The sequence below is a fragment of the Chaetura pelagica genome, unplaced genomic scaffold (assembly GCF_000747805.2).
Source record: "Chaetura pelagica isolate M959 unplaced genomic scaffold, ChaPel_1.0 scaffold69, whole genome shotgun sequence".
NCBI classification, from domain to species: domain Eukaryota; kingdom Metazoa; phylum Chordata; class Aves; order Apodiformes; family Apodidae; genus Chaetura; species Chaetura pelagica.
Genome location: NW_009970724.1, coordinates 3,603,409 through 3,626,581, shown reverse-complemented (window position 1 = coordinate 3,626,581; position 23,173 = coordinate 3,603,409). Strand labels below are relative to the sequence as shown.

General features: G+C 36.9%; 1 protein-coding gene across 1 annotated transcript; it reads right to left on the bottom strand.

Annotated features, from left to right (window-relative positions):
• Window positions 1-2,602: 2,602 nt before the first annotated feature.
• DNAJB4 (DnaJ (Hsp40) homolog, subfamily B, member 4) lies at window positions 2,603-7,288 on the bottom strand. The gene is made up of 3 exons (XM_010006591.1): window positions 6,918-7,288; window positions 4,233-4,807; window positions 2,603-2,985 (listed from the first exon to the last, which is right to left on the bottom strand). The coding sequence occupies exons 1-3, from the start codon at window positions 7,126-7,128 to the stop codon at window positions 2,752-2,754; spliced, it is 1,020 nt and encodes a 339-aa protein (XP_010004893.1). The 5' UTR covers window positions 7,129-7,288; the 3' UTR covers window positions 2,603-2,751.
• Between the last annotated feature and the right edge of the window lie 15,885 nt (window positions 7,289-23,173).

The window sequence follows — 23,173 nt, the reverse complement described above, 5'->3', positions numbered from 1 at the left end:
CAGGAAGGGAACATGTGATTCCTCAGTTTTCTAAAGAGATCCCATTAAAGAGGATATTATGTAGAAATGAATACTGGAAGAATATGGGACACAGCTAACAAAACCTCCAAGTGACCATCTTACCAAAAAAAAGAGTTCCACTGACAGAAACACAGCTTCTGCTATCTCTCAGAGAATCTTAAAGCCTACCCTTTCTTTTTCTTTAAAGAATTAAGTTTAGTTAAAGTGATCCCAAATGGATCTGAAAGAAAAAAAATTAAATAATGAACACTTGAGATAATAATGATACTTAAATACCAGAACTAGCCAAATGCTTTTATACTGTTATTTGTGCAACTTTTCACTTCACAGACCCGCTCCCTAGGGATTCAAGCTGTCACATCAGTACCACCCACTTTTGGGATAACCCTCATTTACAGAACATGGTCCATAGCACTGTCTAGTGAAAAGTGCTAATTTCAAGCTCAGAGATTAATTTAGACTAGAAGGAACCTTTTGGGACCACATAGTCCAACAACCCTGCTCAACCATGGTCAGCTAAAGCAGGCTGCCCAGGACCATGTCCAGTCAGGTTTTAAGTAGCTTGAGGGATGGTGACTCCTCAACCTCTCTAGGTAACCTATTCCAGTCTTTGACCACCCTCAAAGTAAAAAGATGTGTTCAGATAGAAACCCCCATGGTTTAGCTGCTGTTCACTACCTGTTAGTCCTGTCAATGACAGCTACTAGGAAAAGCCTGGCTCCCCCATCGTCATAGAATCAACAGAACTATTCAGGTTGGAAAAGACCCTAGGGATCACAGAGTCCAACCATCATCCCTACTCTGCAAAGTTCTCCCCTAAACCCTATCCACCAACACCACATCCAAATGACCCTTAAACACCTCCAGGGATGGTAACTCAACCACTTCCCTGGGCAGCCTATTCCAATGTCTAACCACTCTTTCTGTGAAAACAGTTTTCCTAATGTTCAGTCTAAACCTACCCTGTTGGCAGCTTGAAGCCATTCTCTCTTGTTCTGTCACCAATTACCTGTGAAAAGGGACCAGCACCAACCTCTCTACAATGACTTTTCAGGTAGTTGTAGAGATTGATGAGGTCTCCCCTCAGCTCCCAAGGTGTACTAGTGCCTTGGGTTGTTCCTTAGGGAACAGACTTTGGACTCTTAACTTGCTGAACTTTGTGATAATCCTTTGTCCAGTTTTCTAGCCTGTTGGGATGCCTTTGAAAGACATCATCTGGTGTTACCAGCCACTCTTCCCGGTTTTATATGATTTGCAAACTTTCTGAAAATGCACTTCATCCCATAATCCAGGTCATTAATGAAGATGTTGAATAATACTGGCCACAGTATTAAGCCCTAGGGTACACCACTGCTGACTTACCTCCAACTGGACTTTGTGCCACTGCTTACACCTCTGCTGTGCCCACTCATTTGGCCAGTTTTTAACCTGCCTCACTTTCCACTCATCGAACCTGTACTTTGTCAGTCTGTCTTCTGAAGTAGAAGTAAACAACATGTTATCCTGTTACCCACAAAGCTGGAGGAGGTGAGGTTGGTCAAACACGATTTCCCTTTTGTAAATTTATGCTGACTACTCCTGATGTCCTTCTTGTCCTTCATGCATTTGGAAATGCTTTGCAAGAGATTTCCTTCATCACCTTCCAAAGGAATGGGAATGATGTATAACTGACTGGGCTGTAGCTCCCCAAATCTTCCTTCGTGTTTTTCTTAAAAATAGGAATATTTGCTCTTTTCCAGTCTGGAACATCTCCCAACCTCCATGACCACTTAAAGATAATTAAGAATGGTCCTGCAATGGCATTAGCCAGCTCCCTCAGCACTAGGTTCACAGACTTCCAGTTTAAGTGCACCCTAATCTGGTCCTCCATGACCAAAGTGCCAAACTTCCCCTCTGGTCTCAGGGGCCTGGAATACCTGGAGGCCTGTTTTAGGTAGAGACTGATGAAAAGAAGGCATTGAGTATCTTCGCCTTCTCCATGTCATGTGTTACCAGTTTTCCTGCCCCGTTCAAACAACAGGCCCACCATTTGCTGTTTATGTACTTGCAGAATCCTTGCTTGCTGTTCTGCCTGAAAGCTGAAGAAGCTGAAGAAGCTGAAGAACCATCCCAAAGCAAATGATTACTCTTAATCCTCAAGCCACACACCCTTTAGTAAGACTCTCAGTGCAGTCCTCACACATTTTGGGGCAGTAAAGAAAATGGTTTAATTTCACTAGGGGACAGTTCAGGAGACCTAGTTGATTTTCCCAGCCTATTCTTTGTGCAGTGGAAGGCAACATACCAAAATTGTATCTTTCATGTTTTACTCTTTAAAGTATTTACACATTTGAGTATTTCTAATTTCTCTATAAACAGGTAATGCTATAGATACAGTAGGGGATATAAGAAATTAAATACTTGAAGGCTCAAGTACTGTATCAGAAATATGCATGACTTGGTAAAAACTAACTACATTTTACATTAGGCAAAATAATGAATAAACTTTTCTGATTAGAATGTAAAATAAAATGAGTGGTTTTCCCTGTAAATTTTACTGCAGAAGTCACTTGTATGACTCATATTTAACTTTTTCTTCTCATGCAGCATTACAGTATTCCCCCCCATCCCACAAAAGAAAGAAACAAATATTCCATTAGTTGTTACAGATTGCACTTTTAAAGCACAGACTTGCCAGTCTTCTGTATTTCCAGTGTCCTATTTAAACAGCTGAGATACACAGTCTTTGTTTTATGAAACTGGGAGATTTCGCCTAAGTACTTCTTTTGATGCTGGAGAAATGTTATCTGGGAAAATTACTTCAAACTCTATAATTAAGTCTCCACGTTGGTCAGGATTTTTGGGAAACGGCAAACCATATCCTATAATTCTTCTTCTCATCCCAGGCTTTACAACTTCATTTACTGTCATGGGTATGGTTCTTCCTTCTATCGTTGGCACATTGATAGAGCTGCCACACAAAGCCTAAAGAAAAAATGGTATTGAGAGAAAGAAACTGGTTAGAACTTTATTTGTACCTACAACTGATTTTGAATTATTTAGAAAATACCACCATTCTAAACAGTACTTTCACTGCACACTACTGAAATGTCAAAATCCAAATACAGTTCTCCTCACTTCAAAAGGAAAAGCTTAGTTTTGTCATTAAATATTACAGAATTTTCTAATCTTGTGCAATGGCCACAGGAGGGTAATTGGACTTATATCCTTCAAAAACTTCATATAAAAAGTAAAGTAACTGAGCACAGAGTGAACTCTACCCTTGTACTTCTCTAAGGACGTCCAGCTTCTCCGTTTTAATTGAAAATATAGCATCCTCTCATTTTTTTGCTTGTTACATAGCACAGGTTTTTACTCTAATGCGCTATCAACCTATATTATATCAAATTGCAGAACAACATTTAAGTTTCTATAACCAAAGGCATACCAAATTTCACAGTCATCTCAGGTGAACATTTGTGATGCTCAAAGACAAGCAAACAACTGTTTTGGTGCACCAAAATATCACACACGTTCTCCTGCTTTACCCAATGGTTTATTTTCATTACTATAATCTAAAGCTAATTAAGAAGAAAAAACACACCACACGCTCAGGTACATTATCTTTTAAATTATGACCATGTCAAGCCTCATTCTCTCAAGAACTCAGCTCATTTGTCTTTCTGATTTTTCCTTCTGAAAGGCAATTTGTTTTGACTTGGAACAGAATTTTTATAAAAAGCTAAACTGTTTTTGTTGCTATATATAGCTCCTGTAACACCTGTCCACAATAATTTATCCTCATGAAATCAATCTCTATGTACTTTGAAATCACACTGAAGTAACTTATGACATGAAAAGGTAGACAGAATTTGTTGGCAGTGAAAATATTTAAGACACTTCTACTTCATCCTACAAAAATAGTAAGCATATCACAGCAATTGGATGTATTTGTGTTCAGTACTTTAGCTAGAAAGGTAAAGTATGAAGATTTAAGACATATCAACCTTTACTTTTATCCTTTCACCCTCATTCTCTTCCACCCCAGCTTGAAATAATACTCCAAAACAGATAATGCTTCCACTATAAATAACCCACACTGACTTCACAAGAGTGAAATTCTATTAAAAAAAAAAAAAAAGCACTTTACTGCTGGCATACAGCTGGTGCAGCGTAGCCAGGTTGTATTGTAACAGGTTTAAACATTGAGTTCTACCAAAAGAGATACTTACCTCCCTTAAGCTGATCTTAACAGGATAGATAATATTTGATCCATCTCTTTTGAAGTGAGAGTGAGGTTTATCTTTAATGATAAAAACAATATCAGCTGGAATTGTGTTAGGTGTTTCATCACCTTCTTTTGGAAAAGTGATTTTGGTGCCTTCTTTCCATCCTCTTTTTATCTCAATAGTAAGAATTTTGTCTTCTGTTCTGACACTTCTACCATCTGGGTTAAGCCTTTTACGTGAAATTCTCATCCTTTTTGTACAGCCATGATAGATCTCTTCCAATGACACTTTAAGTTCATGGATTACAGGAGGATCTTGTTTCCGACGTAACTGGCTACCAACAGTATTCCTTTCTCTTGGAAAACCATTCATACTGAAACTAGTGAAGGATCCAAATGGATCACCATCCACCTCCATATCTTCAGTGTCTCTGCCACCAGGCATCCTCCTTCCAAAGAAGATCTCAAAAGGATTTGTGCCACCAAAGAAAGCTGCAAATGTAGCATGTGGGTCACCATGGAAGGAGTACCGGAAAGTTCCACCCTGTCCATCAGGTCCTCCAGCTCCTCCTTTCAGACCTAAATATGACAAAGAGGGAACGTTAAAAACAATGGAATATTAGTATAAGCTTTCCCTGTTGAGTGTAATGATGTCAGAACTGATGAGTCAACGAGGTCTTTGCAGTTGGGTGAATGGTTTCCTTTTCAATGAACACTCAGCATCAGACTATGCAGTACCAACTAGCAATTCAATAGCTTCAACAACAACAAAGTTTCTGAAGTGCTAGAATGACTTCTACTTGAGAAGAACAAGTACTCTGACACTGCCAATTTTATTTAATATAACTGAAGCCAGTTATTCAAAGAATTAGCATCTTAAAACAGAAGACAGGTCTGCTTGACTTCATCTTTTTCTTGTTCTGCAGAGCCTGCTGAAGTGGCATCCCTTTTCAAGATCACTTCTGGGCAAAATTATGCAGTATCACACACATTTTCCACAGCCTCCATAGCTCACTTTTTGTGCTCAGTATGCATAGCTTAATACTGGTTATCAAAAGTATCCAAGTAAGACATTAGAATGAGAATGCTTTCCTCATCTTAATACCAGACCATATTAAAAGTACTTAGCAACATGTAGTATCTGTCACAGTACTGTTAAACAAACAGATCAGTGAATTCAATCTTTGATACTAGAAGGACACCTCCTGGAATAAGTAGGTTTTGAAGGTACATCAAGTTCCTGGCTGTAAAAACACTGAGGTTTCCTCCTTCCTCCCATCCCACCCATGCCTTTCCCTCACTACTACTAAGTACACTCTCAGATGCAACTTAAGAGCTTAGAGAGCAACTGAGGCATCAGGAAGTATTTCCAGATTTACCTGTAAAAATTCATACTTTGGTTTAATATTATACCTATATCTATGTTTTGAATTTCTGTCTTCAAGTATGCAATACTAGGATGCCAAAAGCTGCATTGCTTTATATGCTTTACTTCAAGCTCTATGGTAAAAATTACTTAAGTGGTATTTTAGCAAAGTAGTTAGGATGAGCTGCTGCACAGGACTCCAGAATGCAAATGAAACAACAAAGTAAATAGGTTTATAATGATATACAGAAAGAAGACAGGGTGAGAAGGAAGAAGTGCAAGAAGGTAAAAGACCCAAAAGGCAATAAAGCTCTCTGGTATCTACATAAACACTTTTTCCTTAGAATGTTTCAGTAACACAATCTGTGAACATATGCAATGGAACAAAAGACCAAAAAACCTGCATCTTCTGAAGGTCTTGTACATGATTTTATGGAAGTTAACAATTGTATTAAGTCCTACAGATAACAGAGGACCAAATTTTATTACACATTCAAAAGCCACAATTTTCCCCAAAATGCTACTATTTTAAGTGTCCTCCTTTATATTAGCAAAAAACATGGCCCTGAGTGAGTGGCAGTGAGGGAGGGGACCTAATTGACACAACAGAAGTAATTACTTCATGAGGAATTTTAGATAATGTGTACTTAAAGGGAGGGACGTTAATGACTTCCTCTGTTGCTCAATCGTAAGACCGAAAGTCATGTCAAAAAAAAAAGTAATCCTCTCCAGACAACCATTTTAGGATAAATGTGAGATTTTCGAGGTCTCATTCTCCTGGCATGTTATCACTGTTTACAATTAAAACTAAAAAAATTGTTCTGGTATTTCATGACATCAGCCAAATTCTTTCCTCTCCAGGCAAGAAGCCAACAACAACTACGGACTGGACACCTGGGCTTCTGCTCAGAAGGACTGTCCTGCCTAGACGAAGCAGACTGCTCTTTGGCAGAAATTTAAGGAAAAAGTACATTTCTTTTTAATTGCACCTCAAAAAGTGCTAGGGCAACTGAAAACAGGAGTAAGAGATCTCAGAAAGGTCTTTATGGGTCATACAAACTTTTTTAATTTGGCAAGTTTCTACCTGTCAAGTATTTGGGATTTAGAATTTAAAAAAGCAACACAAAAGCACAGTAAACTAAAACTAGATCAGCATTAAAAATCGTGCCATATATTTTACATTAAAAAAGCTGATGAGCCATATTTCCAAGCAGTACAAATATATTGCCTAAAAATGAACACATATGTTTTCATGCATCATCTATATTTACTTTACTTCAACATAATTAAAGTGACTGATCAGGGTATAACAGACATACATACCTTCCTCCCCAAACTGATCATAAATGTCCCTCTTTTTGGGATCACTCAGCACTTCATAAGCTTCTGCAATCTCTTTGAATTTTTCCTCTGCGTGGGGAGATTTGTTCTTATCCGGATGCCATTTTAGTGCTTGTTTTCTGTAAGCCTTTTTGATATCCTCATCAGAAGCCCCTTTTTCAATTCCCAGGATAGAATAATAATCTTTCCCCATCCTGAGCGTTGGAGGAATTCAGATTTTCCTTGCTATATAGAACGCAGTGTCCAGTGTTGTAGCAACGTAGAGATGCTAGAGAAGGAAGAATAAAAGTCAAATTTGGAATTGAAACAAACAACTGTCAAAAATCAACAAACTCTCCAAAACGTTAAAGAAATACTAGGCAGCTTCTGTGTATCACGCTCCTTCCCCTGTAGCTCATTTATAAATAATCATACACACTGAACAAGACACAGCCCCTCTTTAGAGTCCTCCCATCTACAGTGCGCGTCTCCGCTCTTTCTAGAACAACAGATAACACGGGACGTCACTTCCCCGCCTGCCCCAGCTGAACAGCCTGCACGGCTGTCACTCTCTCACACGCATGCGTGAGCACAGCCTGGGAAAACGCTGAACTGCTATTTTCTGCCTTCTCAAGCAACTAGAAAGCTTAAAGGTCTAATCGTGTGATACAGTGCCTTTCCCCACCAGGGCTGAATGCAGTCAGCTCTAAAAGTGTTAACTGTCCCAACAGAAAAGCAGTAGCCCATGTAAGGTAATTATAGCATTTTACTTCACAGTTTCTATAGTGACATAAAACTGTTTTCCAAATATATCAACATGGATTTGTATCCCTTCTGGAAAAGACTCTGAAGTATTATAGACTGAAGTTAACTACAAAGCTTCACAAAATATAACTTAATTTATTTAAAAATAAAATTAAGCCACCCTCAACCAGAATTTATTGTAAACATGTACTATTAAGAGGTAACACAAAATATGAGCAAAACATTTTACAACTCAAGCCACTCAGTTCAAGCAAACCAAAACTGGATTTCCCCCCCACCTCCTGTCTAGACAAGAGGCCATATCAAGACTACTATACAAGTACAGCAAAATATTTAGCAAATAGCTTTCATCTGATATTAGTAACATAAAAATGTCTTGTTCCTACACAATTGTTTCACAATACATAGTGAACATTTCACTACTGAAGTATTTCTCAAGCTCTGCAGAAGGAATAGTATGAAGTTTTAGTCTGTAAGACTTCTTTCAGCTCTCAGTTTAGAGCTACAGATCAAGAAATTATCCTTATTTGTCAGTTTGGTGATAAACTTCAAGACTGATTAGCATAGCTTGAAAAATATACCTCCCTGGAACAAAGTATTTAAAAACGCCATTCTGGGTCATATCTAGAGGTTACCTGTATGAAGACAGCTCTAGACACAATTATAATGTTACCCTTATGAAAAAAAAACAACAGGGTGAATTTGCTTCCTTCTAATGATAGTTTAAGCAAAGTAGCATATAGCAGCCAAGACACCATGAAACAAGTAGAGAACACTAACCTTCTAATTCAGGGAACAATATATTTGAAATAATTTACCAGAACTTGCTCTAACTTTAAAGGGGGCTGATAAGAAGAGAAAAAAATAAATAAATCTCCCTAACCAGAGAGTACTAGAAAAAAAAGGGACTTCTTTATTTAAAATAAAATGTGTCATTCCCTTATTCCTCCTATCATACCTATTCCTTTCCAACTTCTGCAACAGAGCTGACCAGATTTGATTTCTTTTTAAATTCCCCTTGGAATAGGAGTGGGAAAGATGATGTATTTGAAAAATATTTTAAAAAGCAAGAACTTTTGCATATTTGTACTTAATGTTTCAAATGTAAGCGAGGCCAAAGGTTATTGAAAGAAGGAATCAGTTCCCTTTGCCACCAAGTCTCTCAAGACTTGCAGTTTTGATACAGCAGGAGTCACAAGGTTACACAATCATCTTTACAGCTGAAGAGGGAAGCTGTTGCTAAACTTCACACAATAAAGCTAGTTTTTACTAGTCTTTACCCTTCTCATCTTTCTTTAAAAAGTTCTGCCTTTGTTAATTTCCTATTAGTATTTCAAATAAATTATTGTAGACCCATGCCCTACATTCAGCATTTTCTCTGCAACAGAATTCTGAAAGCAATAGGTACAAAAGTTTGAATTAAAACAGTTTAGTTGATTTCATGCAAAATATAACTACTTACACATTTTAACTTGGCCACACTCAAGAAATGGTTGCAAATATGACCAACCTTCACCCTAATCCAGCAGCTACAGTAACTCTGAACTATAACAGCAAAGAAATTTCATCACTACTGACAGAATAAGATTTACAGAAGCTTTAAATTCTCGTGCAAAACTAGCAGTACAAGTAGTTACTATGCTCAGCAGTGCTCCCACAGTATGGTTTGAGCAACCTCCTGTGGGGGTCAAAACTTACATCACTTGAAGTATTCCAACCCATTGAGTGTCTGAGAAGGACCACACAGTATTTGTGTCACTGTGTTATCACATAACAGAATTATCAGAACAGCAATAGCTCAGACAGTTTTCAGGACAGTATTTTTCATTACATTTTGCAAAACTTCAGGTGAATTGATAAGGCAGAGTGTGCATATTTTAGTTTAAAAAACAAAGTGTAAGAAACTTTCCTCTTTGTCAACATTATATTAAACACCTCTTCTCTTAAATATCAAAATAATACCCAAGGAGCTGCAATGAGCTAGGTTTAGCGCTACCCTCTGATCACTCATTTTGTAAAACATAGTAACTGATTTCCCAGGTTCCATTAAAAGATCAAATACTCAAGGTTGCTTCTTAAATCAAAACTTTCTTTGCCCTGAATGTCAAAACTTACAGAAAAATAGTAACTTCAAAAAGTCACACTCGGACTTTTGCTGACAATCACAGTGAGTAAGTGTTCAGGCATCCCTTCTCTCCCTACAGAGTGGAATGAGCTACTCTGGTGTAAGTACCAAGTTATATCCTAATTAGGTAAATTATTCCCTAAAAATGAAATGATTTAAGATTGAGTAAGATACACAGCAATGACCACACTACTACTTCCTGCCCTGCATGAGATCTTCATGTCAAAATCAATTTACAGTCTGGAAACTCCTATCTCTGATATGTTCTTGGGATAACTGCAGCACTTCCTTTCAGAAAATATATTCCTTCTTTTTTTCCACACCACTATTTTCCCTTTATCATACAGAGATCTTCTAGAAACAGAAGAACTAGGGAAATAACTTGAGTCTTCCACTGTAAAGAATTGCTAAAAGGGCAAATAGATAATTAAAATATTTTATTAATTCTCAGGAAGACTGAATAAAATTTTGAAACAATAAAGAACTTGCCTAATATAAGCCAAACCTGTCCTATAGATGATTTTCTATGTTCTTTGATCAAAAACAAGAAAGTGACATTCACTTTTGTAATACAAGATTTCCTTTCTTAATCTTTTTGTTGTTGTTGTTGTTTATGAAATATACACTAGGAAGCTGAAGATTGTTCCTTCAACAGTTCACCTTCACTTCTGAGACTGAATTTGACTAATCATATTCAGCATTCAACTTGAGTTAGTATTTCAGTGAAATAACTGTTGTTTGAGGTATCTTTTCCACTGTTCTCTGAACAATAGTTTAACTCACATACATACGGAAAAGTTCTGTATATTGTAAATTTGTCAGAACAACAGGAGCAAGGTTATACCATTTCCAGGTCTTTAAGTAGCTGTATTAATAATATTAACTTGGAATTAATTGCTTTCTGTAAAGAAGCCTGCATAGGACCAAGTGAAATAAACTAAGATACAGACAAGGAAACATTCAGAGTAATAGAAACACTGAACTAGAAGCCTAAATTAATCATAGATTAGCACCAGTATAAGGTTATTTTAAGGAAAAGCTTCCAAGCAGAACAGTGCCATTATTCCCTGAAGTATCTGAGGTTGAATAAAAATGCTCATTACTTCATTGATATTAAGGCATTTCTTCTGCACTCCTCACCTATTAAATCTCAAACAAAACTGAAAAAGGACTAGATCACAGAACACGTTAAAGAGCAAACAAAACCACAAAGGCAAATTCCAGCCAGATCACAACTATAAATACACATGTGCATGTAAATGTCAAGGCAGAGGAGCCAAATTCCTCCCCAGAAAAAGCTCTTTTACAATTAGGTATCATAATGTTTGCAAACTAACATTAATGAATGGAATAAATTTACGTTTGTCTACGATGTTTTGAAGAAAGCACATCCATATAAAATAGTAACATTTCCTATGAGATGATACATTATTTTCCCACAGAAAAAAAATGTGATGCTGCCTTTTCTCCCCACCATTTTTAACCTTATGTTGTTGTTGACTAAGCGAAATGTATACGTTTGGACTTATACATGCAGACCTTATACATGCAAACCCTATAAATGAATTCATTAAACAGTTTCACAACAAATATTCAGTAGCTGGTCTCATACAGAAGTAACTTCCAGCATTTATGAAAGAAGCAACAAATAGTTTGTTCTCTGCAGAATCATGCTGCTACTGTGACTGAAGTAAAATATTCATTTTACCTAAGGATTCTGGGACTGATTTTACATCTAAATAAATAATAACAGAAGAAAGTGAAATGCCACAGAAATTACATTAAGAGAATTCTAAAGTTACAATAGATAGCGATATAAACTTTGTTAAACAGTATTCTCATATTTTCATACCTCATACATTGTGTCTTCGAGACACTCTACTTGTAAAAGATTCAAATTGAAATGCACCCTGAAGTATTTACCAGTTTATGTACTACATACATCATAATTTCTTTCTTGAGGCACATGCAACAGTGCAATTTAATGTAATTCACTGGCAACTTAAAAAGCCAGCAAGTCTTTTTAATGTATTTCCTCATAGATGTAAAAGGAAGAAATGCAGTGGGATAGGTATGATCATACTTTACAAAAATATCTGGCTTCTATTAGAGATATATTTAAGTCCCTGTGAAACCATAATTCATAGGACACATATGTACTATACTTCCCATATTTAAAAGTTGATAGCATTGTCCAGAAAAATCTGGTCTGACTATTTTTGGTTCAAAACAAAAATATTTTCTTTTTTATACAGGCAGTATCCACTTCAAAATAATGTTTATATTACTGGAATATATGAGAAGTTACACTCCTGCCAGCAGGCCAAAGGACATGTTTGTAAGGTCTTCTGTGGAAAAGCTTACTTTAAATACACATTATGGAGCAGAATTTACAGCTTAAGGTGAAATGTTAAATCTCAAAACACATACTGGTATCAACCAAAGATACACTGCTGCAACTTCTGAACTTTCAAAATGGATTTTGCTGTGATTCATGCAGCCTTCAATTTTAATGGAATATCTACAAGACAGCAGGCAGCGTTAGCATTTTATTTTAAATTAGTTTTAATGTTCTTGTTACTTTTGTAAAAACAGACCAAAAGCTAGAAATGCTATGCACAACTGAAAATGTCCATTATATTTCCACACTAAAATGATTATTTTGGTTTCTCCTCTTCAGAAAATTGTTTCAACTGTATACATTTTGACCCACATAGAAGTACATAAAATACTAGAGAAAAAATACTTATCTACATCTCAAGTGGATTTTACCTTACATATAGCTACATCTATCTTCAAAAACATGACTAGGACACTAGTCACACATGCACACTGATCCTTCATCACAACATAGCAAACTTACATGTTGTTAAAATAGAATTGCTTTCTCATACCTGATTCCTGTCTACTAAGTCACAATCTCTACTATAGCTGAAGAACAAAACTGAACTCTGAAGAATTTTCTAAATTTAACTTCCCACTGCTGAGTGGAATGAGCATGGTCTTGAAAGCAGGCAAAGTTCTTGGAACTCTGCTAAAATGTATTGCATTGATGAAAATGCAACCAACTCCCTTTACTTCACAATAGTGTGATTAACTACTTCAGTCAAGTACCAGACTGCACTTCGAAAAACAAAAGGAAACATCCTAAGTATGGTAACACAAAGCAACACATAGACAAAGTATTTTCTTTTATAGATTAAGGATCCCCTCTTCCGAAATAAGACAGATTCTACAAGTGCTTTGCAATTCCTTACTTAGATTCAGTGAGCATTTCAATTCCCACCCACAAATTTCTGTAAAAGGCCACTTCTTCAAGACAAACTGGTCAACCAGGAAAAATGCCAATCATGGAAACCATTTAACAGACTCCCTCATATAGTTTATTTACCACATACACTATTACAAACTTCAAGTAGATAATAACACTGTGGCTTTTGTAAACATCAATATAGAAAAATGTAGTGTGTCAGTAAGGAGAAATATCTTACTCTTACCAAAAAAAATCAAATTTGCAAGGCAGCTGAAGCTCTGTTTCCTCCAAGAAAATGCTCTGTTTCAACAAGTTCTGAACAATTTACTATATAAGCTACCTGTCTGAGACAAAGAAAACAGAAAAATAAAGTAGTCGAGGCTCTTCCTTTCAATTTCACATCTAATAAGCCTGGATTTTTGGCCCAACTACTTTTGACTCTGACTGTTATCACCGTGGAATTTATCCAAGACAAGGAATTCTGTCCTGAAACAGCCTGTAAGTAAACGAAGAGCTAGATTAAATCACACACTTACCACATTGTATCAACCAGGTTTCTCCCATGCCACCAAACTTCCCATGCTGGTTATGTAACAGGATATTTACTATGATGAACTTTAAGGTTTTATAATTGTTTGCTGTTTCCCTCCAAAACTAGTTGCTTTTTATTTGATTGTATTAACATTTAAGTTTTATAGCCTTTCTGGTAATTGTTTTAAGAAACAACATACTGCTGCAATACAAACCTTTCAGATTCTCAAGTGCTAACATGTTCAGACCTTAAATGTTTTCAATATTACCACATAAGAGTATTTTATTGGTTACAAATAGGCCACAGGCTTCCATGTCACACTTTTCTCAGCATGAATAGTACAACACATAAAATAAATATTGCTTTAAAAAGGTAAAAGAATTCTGATTAGTGTCAAAAAGAAATAAGATTGCTTGCTAGCCAGGAAAAAAAAAAAAAGCAAATGAAGTTTCAGGGGTTACAAGGAACAGAGAACAAAACAGAAAACATTATTACAGTATCATAAGACCAGTACAGTACTAATACTACATCTACACCATAACACCGCAGTTCTGTTCCTCTTGACCCCACAAAACCAAAGATATTCTTCTAATGTTCAGACAGGGACTATAAAATATGATCAAAGATATGAAAGTTCTTCCAAGTGAGAAACAACTGAGGAGGCTTGAATTTTTCAGTCTGTAAAAAAAACATAAAAAGAAGTGTTCGAGGCCTGTTCATGGTTTACTCCCACCTAAGTCTCAGAGTCACCATGTGAAACTAGCAGAAACCAGTTTCAACAACAAAAATCATTAAGTTCTACCAGTGACAGAATTCCCTGCCACACAACACTGGAAACTAAAAATTGTTTCAGTGTGACACTGAAAAAATATCATACAAGAAAACCACAGCAAGTTTCTCACCAGAGAAGCCAGAGCAGGAATCCCCGACCTGCAAATATCTGAAAGCAAGAAAGATGGAAAAGAGGTCCAAGCACTTGCTTCGTTACAACTTTCCCTGAAGCATCTACTTATGGCCATTTTCAAATGCAAATTACTAGGCTAAACAGATCACTTCATGGACAACCAGTGCAGCATTCTCTAGATAAGTACCCTCATCAGTTTCAGGGAAATCTCAATATAATGCAACTCATGGACTTCCATGTTTTAAACAGCGAACACCTTCTAACACAGATACTTAAAATGTGAGCATTGGCACTACATAATCAAATACTGTCCAAATATATGGGTTTAGCCAATCGCCAGAGGTCTGCTCAAACTAACATATGAGACGTGGGTACTCTTTGTTCTGGAGTGCTTCCTTGTCATATGTTTTGTATGCGTTTTCAAAAGAACGTTCAACTCATTTATTAGTACAGCTAAGGAGGGTTGCAAGGGATTTTTCTGTTTCGGGTTTTCTGGGTGTTGGTGTTTTGCTGTTTTGTTTTTGTTTGTTTTTTAATGTACATACACTAGAGGCATGTTACTTAACACTGAATTTAAATTACAATCCATCATAGCACTTGCAACCATGCTGCCTCCTCTTTCTCTCCTGCCACCTTTCCATCTGTTCGTACAAAACTATCAGTTGCTTATAGGCTCTCAAATAACTCACACACAAAAAATCACCAAAAACCACAAAAAAAACACCCCAAAACATTTTAAAAGATGTTTAAACCTCTACCTTCATTTTCATAGCTGTAGATCTGTTTCTTATATAAACCTTGGAAAATAAGCAATGCAAATGAAACATGTGCATTGCTTTCCATCTAAGTGAAATAAAGAGGGATGTTGTTCACAATAAAGAGACTTTCAAAAAACGTGTATTTAGTTACACTTGTAGAGATGTTTCTAATATTCCTGTTTTAAGTAGAAGTAAGGCTTATTTTGACATTAACACTTGATGGATTCAGCCCCACACTTGCAGCATGGAAGGGGCAGAAATCTCCCTACAAGTAATGAGACAGAACAGCCAGCTCATACACTTACTTCCTTGTGCAGTCCAGCAATCTCCACCCCACGAGCCAGGGCCAGCTGGCACAAAGCAAAGTAACATTTGCTCTGGGCTGAGACTGGACACAAGGCCAGCCAGCTCAGACCCTGGGAACCGTGACTGGCTCCCTACCAGTTCTTTCACCAAATGAATCCTGGTAGGAGAACTCCTGTGACCTAATAGTAGTGCTATGTACTGATTAACAGGAAAAGGACAATGGAAAAATAGTGCTAGTTTCCACAATAACCCTTGCTGACTTTCCTTCAAGATACTGGAATAGAAAAAGATTTTTTCAAAACTCATTTAAAAATGCATTCATTTCAATATCCTACATAAAGTTGGTTATCACAACTCATCATGGTTATCATCACCTAAGAAACATTAGGATGGGCAGATTGTTTCATTTAATATCTATTTCAATAGAATTAGCATGCACCTCATCTTTTAATCTTTCACTTGTAGAAAAGGGAGTGTATCCGCCGCCTGTAACAATTTATGGGTGTTTTCCTTTAATTATAACAGCAATTCCCTTATTTACAGCAAAGAAATCCTAAGGGCTTCCTTCCACCAAACAAGATAATTAACAACCTGTTGTCCCAGCAAAGAGGCAGCAGCAGAGAATTCAGGGCACCTGTAGAGTGAAGATACTCTTTACAGGTTAGTTCTTGCTAAAAATCTCTGGGAAATTTACAGCAGCATGACTCAGATATGACCTAATCTGAACTTGATGTCTTTCTTTCCAATGGGCCTCAGCCTAGCACTTAAGTATTTGGATTAATTCTACTTGGGGGAAAAAAAATCCAAAACCAAACAACCCCAACCCACTGCCAGTTTGGAACATTCATTAGTGGAATGTAACACATTATGGAAATGTTTCCTAACAGTGAAGGCACTCTACAGCGTTATACTGAAGACTGATAGGCTCATCTAGAGTTGAACCACTATTTCAGTCATGTTCCATTATTAAGGAACAGACAGAAGTCATGTCTGCAAGTAATTTTTCTTCTTGCAAGTTAAAAACTGGCATAGTTAAAAACCCATCAGAAAACAGAACAGCTGAGAAAAACTTATATAAACAGGACACTGATCATAGTTATGGGTCACATATCAGAGGGGGAAGGGAGAAGAGTGGGTGGAAAATACCTGCACAATCCCTATCCTTGCTGTACTTGTTTTTTTTTCCTGTGATAATGACATAAATTAATAGTTTCCAGTAGAAAATAAACTATTTTCTCAGTTTTGTCAAAAAGAGGAACTGCAAAACAAACAAATGCACTTGGAAAAGTGACTCAGCTACATTGTATCATTTTTAATTGCTGTTATACTCAGACAAGATGAAGGTTATTAAAGCATGACCAAATTAGGAACTGCACATTTTTGCTGTGGACATGTGATCACACTCTTCTTACATAAGCAAAAGGAGTTGGTCACACTAGATGCTTTTCCAGAGTATGCTCATCAAAATCCCACCCAGCTGCTCTGATTCACACAGCTAGCTTTACATTCAAGGCTGAAAACATGAACTGAACTGCTGTGTCAAGACAGGAATTTGATAAGGAGATGTCAGAACAGCTTCTCCTGAAGGGAGAACAAATGTCAGCATACCTAAACTCATTTGATTTAAGTTGAAACAATAAGAATGTACTTCTGTTCACCTACAGAAGACAAATCTGCTGTAATAGAAGCCAAAATAGTCTTTCAAATGTCTTAAACACATCCCACAGCTCAAACTAGTTTCTTAGTTGGTTCCCCCAACCCCCCTTAGTTAACCTAGAAGAGGAGAGATGGATAGAACTATGCTGAGGTTAACATCTTAAACGATTTTATTCCTCTAGGTTAAATGGTACTAAATAGAGAAGGCACAAAATGGATAACATTTTAAAGTTACAACAAATTTCAGCATCTATTCTACTAACAGACTATAGAAATCCTATAGTTTTATGAAAATATTCCCTCAAACTCCTAATAAAAGATCAAACCTTGCATAGTAGCAAGTCCTGGAGAAACATTTCACTGTTTCCTTTTTAACCTTTTCCATACCCTTTGAAAAAAAATGCAGTACAATGAATAGTGACAATTAGAAGACACTTATAAATAACATTTATCATTTCCTTGACTATTTAGTGAAAACATTACACAGAATTGGTTAACTCATAGGACAAAAACCTAGGAAAGAAGTTGTCTAAGAAGGAAGGAAGTAAAAGATCTCTTTATATTGTCTGCAGAAAATACTAGTGAAAAGGTTTTCAGGTGCATGGTTTATTGTTTGTTTAGGTTAAATTTATGGAACCTCCTGTTTTCTTGCTTTTCAGATCACGTCATATCATCACACCAACATCACTTTTTTTTTTTTTAAATGACATCTGACATTAACCCAGCAACATTCACCCCTTCCAAAGTCTATGTAAGATTGCTATTGAGGGCTTGTTTTTAAATACAACTAGATTTTCTGATGATTAAAGCAAGATACTTTGAACAAGCAATAATTACTGAAGTGGCAGTTAGACTTACAGCTTTCTCTAAGGTGCCTCTGCACATTGATTAAAGAAGAAATACCCATACACATTCATAAATTTCACTGTAAACTTTTTTTTTTTCCCAAAACATGCATGAAACCCTTAGAATAAAGTTTAAGAGGCTTTTCAGTTTATATAAGCGTGTGATAATCATGGTTTTATGGACTGGAGGGATTAGCCATTTAGAGCTTCTAAAGCATCTCTTACATTTTTCTTTCCTCACCCTACGAAGAGTTTTACCCTTCCATCCCAGATTGTTTCTTTGTTGTTTTTTAAATTTCCTGTGACATATGCAAAATTCAGTTAAAACTATGGTGCTCTGACTCACAAATGAACTAATTAATAGGGAAGTACACTGATCCCTTTAAATAAATCAAGCTTCTCCCACTTTGAAAATTCTGAACATTGCCACTTTATTTCAACAAAGTATGTCCTTACACATGTACTAACTGGATTTGAATGCACATTCATCAGTGCTCTGCTGATAGAGAATTACAGTAGATAATTCTATCCCCTGCAGCTACTATTGCAGTAACTACTTTTTCTCCCTTTAAGAGTCCCTCAGTTTTCATTTCTGCCTTTATTAGCCCCCATTCATATGTCACTTCCACATCTAGCTCCATCAATCAACTCATTTCAGTCTAGGCCTTTCACACTTTTTCTCCCCCACCCAGGAGGAGCTGTGCAGACGCTCACAGCAAACATTTTCTGGGCTCTTAAAACTTCCCTTCCCATGACATACACACAGAAACATCCAACCCCCTTGAACAAGTAGGACGGCTGAAGACTGATGACCACATTATCACGCTGACTAATATTATCCAGCTGCCTTTTAGCACTACATTCATTCTATATGGTGATCCACAGCCTCTTCATACTTCATACTTGTATTTAAGGAAGAAGTATATTTTTTTCCAATTTATCCTTCTGTATTTGTGACACATCTAACCCAAGAGTGGCCTAAGACAATTTGATAGCCTTCTGTAAGGTAGTGAAAAATTCAGAGGTCATGTTAACATTTTACTGCTCAACTGTCCTCAAGCTGAGTTAAATTGGCTGGTAGATCTTGGGACAAAGACCCCTTCTTCCTTTTTAAGCTTTACATTTCTTTTCAGCAGCTTCAACTCACTTTAAATCCAACACATATGCAAAGATTCACAAGAATAAAATGTTCAAGACAAGTGTCCTAAATAATCTACAACATTTACACAATTTTTATTAGAATACTTGGCAAAAGCATTTTACTTTAGTAAGAAAAGCAATACGACTAAATGTAAGCCAAAACCATCAAAAATTCAGGTTTTTTTTAAGCTTACTATGTAACAGTTAATACACAGGGGACCAGGTAGACGCCTGGGGAGCAAATTCACTCTTGCCCTTCCCCAAGAAGCCAAGAGGAAAGCTGTATTATGATCACTGTGTGAAGGCAGATGTGACAGCAGCTGCACCAGAGGCTACCCTTCCTTTTCAACACTCTCATCTCCCCCCACAAGTATTTTTTCCTACCCTCTCCAATTCCTCAGCAGCAAACCATGCCTCTGCCTTTGTCTGGAATGAAGAATAATAGGAATAATTGCAACTACAAAGACCCAGCTGGCCATTACTTGAATCATCCTGGGCAGGTGAATTCTACACAGTAATCTTACTTTTTCAGTTCTAAGAACTGTTCACCTTGACTCTCATCTGTCTCACAAGAGAAGTGAATTATGAGCATTGCATAGATTTTGTAGACTGTTTAAGTTATGCTTTAATATTACTGCTTCCACTAATACATTCTTTCATATCCAAATTGTGGATCCAAAATCTGTAAATACTACTGCAGTAATTACTACTTCAGTGCATGTGTAGCAAATATGAAGGCTCATGACAGATCAATGTTTGTTTTAATGCAAAGCAGATGCTGCATCTTCTCTCCATAGTTAAGGGAGCTTTCTACTAATAATGTTGCAGATCCTGGACACCTTTTGTCAGTGCAGGAGAACGAGCTGACACAGTTGATCTAAATCTCCTGAAGTGATGAAATTATCAGAAACCAATTGCAAATTTCCCCAGACCAGCCATGACTTGCAGAAAACACAGCAGGCAGAAGCAAAACTATCAAAACAATTGTCATCCTTCTCTGATAATTATACTGTAACCACTTTTCCTATGTAAGTGTTTAATGCATTGAGGCAAAGCTAAACAAAACACCATGCCTAGAGAGTCGCCGAGGCAATTTGAGAAAAAATGCAGTCCTTTAATTTATGACCCTGTGAGAGGTCTCATTACCTGTACTAGCAAACCACTTCTTTAGGGACTACCTTACCCTTTGGTTTGGTCCCCACAGATCAAAGCTGAAGTCAATTGTTAAAGGAAAAACATCCCCAAACAGGCCAGTAACCTAACAGAACTCCATGCAAGCAGGCACTTAAGCTTAAGCAGAGGATTTGGGTCAATTCCACATTTTTAACACGTATGCTTTTGCAACACCTGAAGTAGCTAATTTAGCAACACCCTGAGTAACTTTCATTAGAAGTAAGGGTTCCTCCATATATGTGTGTGTATATATTTTTTTTTTTTTAAAGTGGCTTTTTGTGGGTTTTTTTAACCAGAACTCTCCATTATTCAAGTCTGTTACAATCCACAATATACATAAAAAGTTTTCTGACTTCTCAATAATTACACCTACTAGAATGTTCTAGTTGTTGTTTTTAGCAATCATTATACTGTGGCCTGAAAACCATGAGAGAGTTTAGTTAAACGAGATAGCTTTCTTCAATCTCTAAAAGGCAGATATTTTAAACCACCACATTCTCTGTTACCTTTTATGTTATCTACTATCTAATTTGAATTAGAATTTTAAAAATTTTAAATTCTAAAGGATAAGCAGTATAAGATTCCTCTACATCCTTTAGCAAGTATGAGTTATTGTAGAATTTAAAGTTATTTTACAGAGCAAAACAAAAGTCCTCTTGCTCTAGCTGCACGGTGCAAGTATTTGCTTACCAATCTACTACACTTTATTTCATAAAAGGCAGATTTGAGAAAACAGGCAATGGGCATTTTTTGCAACTGAGAATGCAGAGTAAATGACATATGCTCATGTAACAAGTCTGCAAAGCATTTGAAATAATATTGCAGTTAGTACCAATAACATTCTCATTCCATTTAATTAATGGATGAAAGAGAAGGAATGAATCCCATATGGATACTTTACTCCTATCATTTAATAAGGGAAATGGAGATATAGTGCTTAAGAGACACCGGTTTTCTAGCAGATAGGTTCTAAATGCCCTCATGGGAAATATGGATAGAAGCAACACTTCTAACTATTGATAAAGGTCATTAGTTCAACTTAGGAATGGTGAAAATAAGGCCATAATGTTTATGCAGTGTATAATATTTAAGATCTGAGTTATCTATTATTTGCTAAAGTTTATGTTCAAACTATCTGAAACACCTAAGAAACACAGTGACTTCAAGGATTTGGAATATTGAGAAATCATATATATACTAAACATCTCATCTTTCAAATGACAAAACCTCCAAATTTAATGAAATAAAAACTCAAAATATAAACTCCAAAATCAATGTTAACTTATCATGGGTTGTTTATGAATTCAACTAGAACACTTACAGTACACCAGACAAGAGTGTTTTAATTAGCCAAAGGCACTATAACTGCTTTAAAGTATCATCAGTGCTATATAGCTACTGGCTTGTCTCACAGAACTCAGCAAAGAATAATTATCCCATTTTATAACAATAAAAAGCAACGTACACAGACGCTCCACATAATCTAATGAAGAGTCACAAAAGACATAGCCAGTAGCCAGTATTAGCTTCTATGCATCATAGTCAACTACTATTGCTCAACTTACTTGCATAATGTGGCTGGTATATGTAACCAAATTTTCAACAACAAAGTGAAAAAACAGTTCAAGGTCAAATTACGGTTTAGAAACACAAAAGATTCAAGCATGAAAATGAAGTACCCACTTTCCAAACCTATTTTTACTTCCCTCTCCCAGTTAACACAGCAACATTAATGGAAAGTATATGCTAATTCTTCTGAACAACCTTTTCCAGCAAGTATCTCAGAAGTTTCACCTACCTCTTATTATACACTGTAATCTGCCTAAAGGTATGTAGGAATTTTAATTTTGTGGAACATATTAATCATAAAACCCTTCCGACCTATACTACTTCCAAAGTTATATAGCAGGAAAAAAACTAGCACGTTTTCCACTTCCTTCGATGAAGTTATCTGGACCAGAGACGCAGGATAACGTGACCTCAGCAGCAGCATTGTGTCTTAAGGTCTACTAACACCATCCCACTTCTAAACAGAACTGAAGGGAACAATGAGAAAGCAGGAACCTCTTAAGGCAGCATGGAACTACAAAGCTAGCCAAAATAAATGACAGCAAGACACATCTTCTTATCTGACTTCAACAGAGTTGCTCCCTCCCTGCATAGAGCTCAAAACTAGGCAAAAAGCACAAAACAGGAGCTCCTTAATTGGAAGTACCGACAACAAAGAAACACAGACTCATTTAGGCTGGAAAAAACCTCCCACGCTTCAGTTTAAAAGTACGTAAGTTTGAAGAAAAAAACCAAAAAGGAACCATTTTTTAAAAACTGCAAAACATCCCCTCAGAACAGCACAGAAAGCAGTTGTATATCTTCGCTCTTCTTCAGTATTATCTAGTCTCCACCGCGATGACAGCTAAGTAGATATTCTAAGACCTTATTTACATGTGAAGCCTTTGCAACACCATCATCTATATTCAGCATGACAGTTCATCCCCATCGGGTCACAGGACCTAAACGCGCCTAGATTAAAGCATTACTAGCTCTAGTTTTTCATTAAAGCTTGTGCTTGCGCAGCCAAGAAAAAAAATGCCCCGACTGTAAACGCTATACAACAGCAGTAACCGTTTTCAATTATGAAACAAACAACCGCGGCCGCTGCAGGAGGCGGCAAGTGAAACTCCCTGGAAGGTGAAGGGGAAAAGCTGGCCCGCTTCACGGGGCAGTGGGAGCCCGAAACGCCGTTCGCAAGAGGGACAGGCCGGGCAGTGCCGCAGAGCGGCGAGGGGGACAGGCCGCAGCCCC

Excerpts from the sequence above, each read along its gene's own strand:
- DNAJB4 (XM_010006591.1), bottom strand. The coding sequence starts at position 7,128 with ATGGGGAAAGATTATTATTCTATCCTGGGAATTGAAAAAGGGGCTTCT. Across the intron at positions 4,808-6,917 it reads TGATCAGTTTGGGGAGGAAG|GTCTGAAAGGAGGAGCTGGA; the intron begins GTATGTATGTCT and ends TGTCATATTTAG. Across the intron at positions 2,986-4,232 it reads TTAAGATCAGCTTAAGGGAG|GCTTTGTGTGGCAGCTCTAT; the intron begins GTAAGTATCTCT and ends TTTTTTCTTTAG.